This window comes from Delphinus delphis, chromosome 1 (assembly GCF_949987515.2).
Source record: "Delphinus delphis chromosome 1, mDelDel1.2, whole genome shotgun sequence".
NCBI lineage: Eukaryota > Metazoa > Chordata > Mammalia > Artiodactyla > Delphinidae > Delphinus > Delphinus delphis.
Genome location: NC_082683.1, coordinates 102320245 through 102328093, shown reverse-complemented (window position 1 = coordinate 102328093; position 7849 = coordinate 102320245). Strand labels below are relative to the sequence as shown.

Sequence of the window (7849 nt, the reverse complement as noted above, 5' to 3'; positions counted from 1 at the left end):
TCCTCTCTCTCCCCCTGGTGCCTCGTTCTGCTCTTTTGGATTCTACCTAGTTTTCATTTCCTCTGAGAAGCCTTCCCGGCACCTGGCCTGATCTGATCAAACCCCCCTCCTCCTCATGCCCTGACCCCGCAACACAGGGTCAGAGGCCTTGCATGTGCTTCCTCAACACTGTTCTTTTCCTGCCATACCTGTTTTATGGTTTCCTTACTAGACTGCAAGCTCCAGGAGGGCAGGACTGTCCTATTCTACCTTGGTTACCTCGGGTCTGTGCTTACTCAGTACATGCGTGTGTTAGACAAGTATTGAATGAATGAAAATGCACTTGCTTGGATACGAGTGTTCCTCATAAAATAATTATAGCTTGCATTTACTGAGTGCTTAAGATGTAGCAGGCACCATCCTAAGTGTTTTACAAGTGTGCCATGGACATCTCATATATCCCTATTAAGCATAGGCCATTTCCTCATATAACAGGTGGGTAAACTGAGGCACAGGGCTATTGAGTAACTCGACCAAGGTCTGCAGCAGGGAAGTGGAAGAGCCGGGGTTAGAAGCCAGACTGTTTCCAGAGTCCAATTCAGTCTCAACGTCTAGGAAATTCTGTTTTAGAGTGAAGTGCAATGTGGGGTTCTACTATATGAACAGATTCAAGGCTCCTGCAGAGGGCTTTGTTTTTGTTTCCCAGAGAGGGGACGCGCTCTCGGTCCGCCCTCTTCCAGGCTCAGGGGTCCTTTGCTGGGCTTTGGGAAGGGCCTGTGCATCCAGCCCGCGGCCGGCCAGTCTGCGTGTGAGCCCCCTGATTAACTTTCGGCGCTGCCCGGCCCCCACGCCAGCTGCGCCCAGGTCCTCGGTTGGCCCTTGCTACCCGCAGGTGCGGGCGGGGCTCCACCAGCCGCACCCTGAGCCCCCGCCCGGCCCCCAGCTCGGCCGCCCGGCCCCCAGGGTTGGGGGGAAGGGGCGGGCCCGGGGGCGGTGCCTCTAGCCGAGGCCACCGCCCTCGCCCCGCGCTCGGCTGGCCCGGGTGCAACGGGCCGGGTGGAGGGGGCGGGGACTGGGGAGGGGCCGGAGCGCGGCCGCCGGTGCCGCTGCCGGAGCAGAGAGAGGAGGTGGCGCGTCCCTAAAGGCGTGCGCCGGGACAGACGGACCGACGGACCGACGCGCGAAGGGAGAGGGCCGGCGGCGAGGTCGGTATCCGGCGACCGCGCGCGCGGCGCGGGGAGGGCGGCAGCGAGGGGAGCCGGAGCCCGGGGGGAGGGCGGTGGGAGGGGCGGCGGTGGGCCCGGCTGCGGCTCCGCTCGGGGGGTCGGCCTGAGACCCCTCCCCTGGCAGCGAAAGCGGAGCCCCGGGCTCCCTTCTCCCTCCTTCTCTTTTCTTTCCAATCAGCGAAAAATAAACACCCGGAGAGGTAAAACAATAGCGGGGCCACCTGGGACGCGGCGCGCGCACAGCTCCCACGTTGGGGCGAGGGCCGGGGGTGGAACGGGGAGTGGCGGCCCCACCTCGGAGCCTCTTCCCGATTTGCCCCCGCGGAGGGTGGGGCTACCCGCGGCGCCGGGGCTCGGTGGGAGGCGGAAGGAATTCCCAGGAGTGAAGCATTTGGTGAAAGTATTGCAGGAACAATCGGGCTTCCCACAATTGCTCGGCTCTGTGCAGGGAAACTGAAGTGGAGGCTAAGGTGGCGACTTGGCCAAGGTCAGACTGCAAAGGTTGACCGTCCTGGTCCAGGACCAGGTGCCCGGACCAGCTTGGCGCTCTGCCCCTCTCGCTTTTGCGGCGGCCGTGCTTGCCTTTGATAAATCTCTGTTGTGTTTGTTTTAGAGAGCTGCTGGCATTGTGGGACCGCTTCAGGGCTGCCGAAAGAACGCCAACTTGCTTCGTGTGTTGCGGGCAGGTCTGGGGCAGGTGGTAGCCCCGTGATCCACCATCATGCGTGGAGACGGACTTTTTGATGAAGAAACCCAGAGCAGTCGATGCCGACCAGGGCGATTTGGCTGTCAAAGGTTTTGACAAAACCTGCCCCGTTCCCTTTGGGGAATCCGAATGAGGGAGATTACAGACACCTTCACTGCGAAGCCAAGGACATTTCTGTATAATCAGTGGATGAAAGGATTTTCTCAGACTCTTTCTTTCCTTTTCCTTGAGGATTAATCCACCGCAATCTACAATTACAGTGGAAACCACAAGGCACAGGATGTGGCACGAGCCTCCAGCGCCGTCCGAATTGTTTTGGACCCTTCCTTTAGCCTAGGAGAGTTTAACACTTGCCACCCGCCGCCCCTCCCCCACTCCCTCCTGCTGAGCTCTTTAACCTGTTCTCATTCCCTGAGTTAAGTTCTCTTTCCAAAACTGTCTTCTGGAGCTCTAAGTGGATTGCCAGAAATGAGAGATTAAGTGCTGGGAGAAGAGGAAGCGCCCTGTGTTGTGTCTCCTCTCAGCTGCCGACATGAAGTGCTTTCTCCCAGTGCTGAGCTGTCTGGCTGTGCTGGGTAAGTGGCTGCTGCCTATCAGCGCGATCGATGTGAAAGTTTCACCTGCTCTTGGTTCCTGTAATTCCTTGTGGTTCTTTGCCATCAACACTCGGCTTTGGGGGACCCCGGGAGGCAGCGTTGTGTGTCACAGGTTGGAATAGAGCCCCATTTCTGACCCAGGAGGAAAGGTGGCCCATCGTTTGTTGTCTTTAAGAAGGGACATTTGCTGTCCTTCAGTGTCTGTCCCGGGCCCCGCCGTGGGGTCCCCTATCTATGTCGACGCTTTAGGGACTCCGTGTGGATCGTGGATTGGTTTCTTGTCTTTTATAAACATGGTGCTTCAGCGTCTTCATGTCTGTGTCAGTCCACATCAATTCCTAATCCGATCCGAAGTGGCAGCGTTATTCCCACTCTCAGGAAAGTTGGTTTGATGATAACGATGGTGTTTTTTTTTGTTGTTTTTTGGTTTTTTTGAGGGAGAAGTAAGCATGGGTGGAATAGGGGTTGAAGGGATGCTTTGCCCTACCTAAGTGATCAGTAGACTAAAAATGTTTGAGGGTCTAGTCATATGTCCCCTCACCAAAGAAGCTCAGATTGTAGTTCTGGGGGGAAGAGAGACTGGAGGAGTGGTGCCTGGTAGGGGCTGTGCTAGGATTGGGTTTTGTGACCCACAGAAGGTTAGGATGGTTAGATCGGGATGGAGAAACTGGGGCCTGAGAGGTGAACCCTTGACACCTCTCTTAAGATTCCCTCCCATTGAAGAGTCCCCCCTTTGCCCGACATTCTCCCATTCAACAGTGCTTTCCATGCCACTGAATGCTGTCTTACTCTTAAGTGTGGTATCTCAGGACACATCTTGGGTCTAGGATAAGCTCCCTGCCCGGGATCTGATGCATCCTCTCCCTCCATTGCCTTAGACCTCGCACATGAGCACACCCCACTGCCCTCTGGGTTCAGCTCAGTCCCCTGCATTCAGAAGAGGTTATCACTGCTGCATGTGGTGTTTGCATCTCCACATCTAGGTGTCTTGCATTTATGGGACTTACTTGTGATCTAGTGGCAGTGGAGATTGCTTTCATGTGTTGTCTACACCCTGCAAGAAGAGTTCACAGAAGAGTGGAAAAGGAGTGGACTTTGCGGTGGAGAACCTGAGTTCAGATCTCAGTCTGACTATGATTGACGTCTGAATCACAGTAAAATGGGGTGTACCGCCAAGGGCTGTCTTGACAGTTAAAGGCTATAAGGTGTCCTGAAGGTCTTGACTGCTTTGAAAAATGTCAGGAACACGTAAGTATGAGCCATCAGTGGTTCTCAAACTTGGGAGCATGTTAGAATCACTGGGGGAGCTTTAAAAAAATCCCGATGTCCAGGCAGCGGCCCCAGACCAATTAAACCAGGTTCTCTGGGAAGGTGACCCAGGCATGAGTCTTAGCTCTCGTAGACAATTCCAGTGTGGAGCTGAGTTGGAGAACCGGTGTGTGAGTTCATCACTGCCAGCTCTGCCCTCCCCTCCTCAGCGCTCACAGGGACACCCAGTCTGGTGGCAAGTTTCGTCAGTCTTCTGCTCAGGTGTGGGTCAGGATACAGTGTCTCTGTGTCTCCTGTATGCTCAGGCAGAGTCAAGAAGACAGGTAGCTCTCCATTGGCCAGTCCTAAGTACTGTATTGGTATTTGTCATTCACTTAGTGTGTGGGTTTAAATCAGTAATTAGCGATTCATGTGGATACAAGAGGACCAAGAGGCGAACCCTCCCGGGAGGCTTGCGCAAGGGGTTGATGGTGTGGCTAAGGCGGGAAAGAGAGCTGAGTGGAAGGGTGGGGCCCAGGGCAGGAGAAGGAATCACCAATGGGCAAACAAGGCAATGTGACATTTGTGCCTTTTGTTTCTCCTGGCTGCTCCAGAAATGTAAGGCTGCTGGCTGGTTCCCCTTCTGTTCACCCTCTGGGCCACCCTGGAGTGGAGCCCTGGCACTGGGCGCTAGTATCTTTCCTCCACTCCCAGCCTCAAGTATAAACAGGTGCCACGGAGGAAAATGAGTGTCAAGGTGGTGTCAGAGGGGAACGGCGGCCGAAGAGCACACCTGGGTGAGAGTGGGGAGGTTTAGAACTCTGGACGTGCCTGGGTTTTTGATCCCCACTGGTGAAATCTCACCCTTTCTTACCACTCGATGGCTGGCAGCATGGCAGGGAGGGGGCCTCGCTACTACTTTGTTAACCTTGGAGACTAGAAGGTCTTTGTGGAGGGAGCAGAACCCAGGTTGGGGTCTTATTTCTTGCTTGTGATCTGGTGTGATCGGATTCACGTGTCAGCATTCTGGCTGTGTAATGAAAATGAATGTGTAATATGAATTGAAAATAGCAGAGACTCTCAAGGTTTTGTGTCCGGGTGGGTCACACGCTTGGAATAAAATTTTGTATGTAAAAAGTAGGACCAGTTTAAGTGCTCTGCAAAGTGAGACTGATACAGGTGCTGCCAGCCTCCAGAAGTGGCAATTTGAGAAAACCCTGTGACAGTATGTGAGGGGCGTACAGGGTAGATCTGAGATGCTTGTGACTCCCTCGACATCATCAGACCCGTGCTTTCCGCTCCCTTCCGTTACCGATGTCTAGGACTTGGATCAGGTTCCTCCTTTTCTGCCTGCTTGGGTACCGATTCCTGCCCTCTCGACCACCGTGTCTTGTTTCGTCCTGTTGCAGCTCTGGGTGCCCCACCCAACTAGGCAACCATCGGCTGCCATGGCCACCCTTATTCCAGTTCGAAAGCCGTCTTAAGCATGGGCTTGGTTGAGCCAAGAGGATAGTAGAGTCTCCGCTACTGAGAATGGGTGGGGCCGGAGGGGCAGAAGATGAGTAAAGAACAGGGGCTGGTGTGGACGTGGCTTGAGTGTGAAAGAGGGAATGAGGAGAGAAGGGGGTGGTTGTGTCTGTGCCTAGGCCCGGGGCAGGGAGCAGCCTGTGTGAGTGACAGGGACATGGGAAGGTGACAGCACTGTGGGGGAGACAATAGCATTTGTGTCTGCAAGAGCAGGAAGGGAAGAATCAGGGAAGTTGAATATAAACTTTAGGCACGTAAGACAGATTTCGATTTTGCGTAACCATGAGGAGTTAGGCCTTCCAGACCAGTGCTGATGCGGCAAACACGATGAAATAGCTTTGAAAGTGTTAGCAATGAAAAACGTAAGTGATGGGGACATCCCTGGCTCAACACAGAGAACTTGTAGGTGTCAGATGGTCATCTGTGTTCTTCTCCAGTGGGAGAGAAATTCGTTCGTAGAGTTTGAAAAGCCTCTTGTTTGAATAGGTTGGGACTGAGGAAGCGATCACGACCTTCCCAGTTAGTTAGGGAAGGCTTCTTAGGGGAGAGGCCAGAGGGTGCTTCCAAAAGAGATTGAAAGAGACTTTGATGTTCTGGGGGGAGTGAGCTCAGAGGCAGGACTGGGTGATCAAAGGCAGAGGAGAAGGAGGAGGAAGTGGAGAGCAGCGAGGTGGCCTGGGGTAGTCGGGGGAAGGGTTTGGAAGGAAGAGGATGAAGATCGTGATTTACGGATGAACAAACACCACTGTCCCCACAGTTGTCCCAGAGGCAGTGCCCTTCCCTTTTCTGGGGACCATTTGACAAGGGTGCCAGAGAAGGGAATTCTTGTCAGGACTAGGCTTGCTAAGATGCCTTTCAACTGTGTGAATCATTGAGCCACCCCTGGGCACCCAGGGCTGTGTTAAGATGTCCCAATCCCCTCCATTTGTCATTGCAGCAAGAGAATAACAGTACTACCACCTCTCCTAACTTTAGCCCTTACTGTGAAGCAAGTCCTATCTCATTAAATCCTCAAACAGTCTTGCCAGCTAGACACCTTATATTATCATTCGTTCGTAGATGGGGATATTGAGGTCCAGGGAGGTTAAGGAACTTGCCTGAAATGGTTTGGAATGGTGCTCTACAGGGGTGGGGATCCAGGTCCTTTCTGTCTTGTTCCAAGTGCATGCCTCTATTCCCAAGGTCATCTCATGGTCCAAGATGGCTGTGCTAGTCCCAACCATTACGAAGGAGGAAAAGGGTTGGTGAAGGGCATGCCCTTGTGCACACATTGCTTCTGCTTATATCCCCATTGGTTAGAACTTGATCACATGACCATACTTTGCTGCAACGGAGGCTGGGAAATGTCATCTAATTCTAAGTATCCAGCCAAAACTGGGGCTCTATTATTGTAGGGGAAGGAGAGGACAGAATTTTGGAGGGGACAGCTCTTGGTCTCTGGCACAGTTACAAAGCTAGGAAGTGGCAGAACAGGGTTTTGAAATCAGGACCATTTGGTTCAAATCCTGTGTTCTTGCATCTAACAAGATGCCCCTCTGAGTATGAGGCCCCGCCCCGGGCCTCCAGGAAGCCTTTTTGGGAAGGCGTGAGCTAGATGAACCAACACTTGTTACCTGGGAAGCAACGCAAATCAGCATACAATTGAGTGCTCAATATTGTGGTTTTAACAGTGGTACTGTAGTGTTTATAGAATGCTTATGTGCCAGTCACAGCCAAACACTTTATAGAGCATGATCTTCCGTATAAAGTGCTTAGGGACCATCTCTGTGCAGTTCATTACTGTAGCCCCAGAACTCAGCCTTGTGCCTGGCACGAAGTAGGTATTCAGTTAAATTTTTGATGAATGAATGGTTTCACAAGGTAGGTGTTGTTTCTATATTGACTCCCTCGATCAAGATGAGGAAATTCAAGGCTCAGGGAGTTCAAATCATTGTGCTCAAAGGGAAAGAGCTAGAAATTGGCAGGGCCTGGGTTTGAATCCAGGTTGTCTGGCTATAGAGCTCATGCTTTTACTCCACTGACCAGGGGTTCTTAACCTTTTTTGTGCCGTGGGTCCTTCTGGCAGCCTGGTGAAGCCTATGGACCCCTTCTTAGGATAACATTCTCAAATGCATAAATAAAAACTTAGGATAACAGAGAAAATCAATTATATTGAAATGCTGCCATGAAAATATTTAAAATTATGATACAGCAATGTGCTTCTTTAATAACACATTAATAACAAGATCTACCAGCAGATCTAACAAGTACGTAATTTTGCTGTAGTGAAGGGTGAAAATGATATTTTGAGGTATCTGCATCCACTGTGATGTGATATGAAAGTAGCTATGGTTTGTATTGTGACAGTCACAGGTCCTGGAAACATTACCATGATGCTTGCCTACATTCACAATTAAGGAACAGTTAACTTAGAGGTTCGTGAAAATGAAGATGTAATTTTTTTTCCCGTTCAAGTTCACATACCTCCTGAAGTCTGTCCATGGACTCCCGGGAAGTTCAAGGTAAAGTTCAATGTGGTCACTGGTTGTTGTTTCCCATAGGTCACTGGGAAAGACCTATGCGTGAGG

At 52.1% G+C, this 7849-nt stretch overlaps 1 protein-coding gene across 1 annotated transcript in view; it reads left to right on the top strand.

The window, feature by feature from the left end:
- The first annotated feature begins 1071 nt into the window (after positions 1-1071).
- The window catches only part of IGSF3 (immunoglobulin superfamily member 3), a 98817-nt gene continuing 92039 nt past the window's right edge, over positions 1072-7849 (top strand). The window contains exons 1-2 of the mRNA XM_069541282.1: positions 1072-1184; positions 1819-2486. Coding sequence (XP_069397383.1) covers positions 2444-2486 — 43 coding nt within the window. The 5' untranslated portion in view covers positions 1072-1184; positions 1819-2443. The remainder of the gene's footprint in view (positions 1185-1818; positions 2487-7849) is intronic.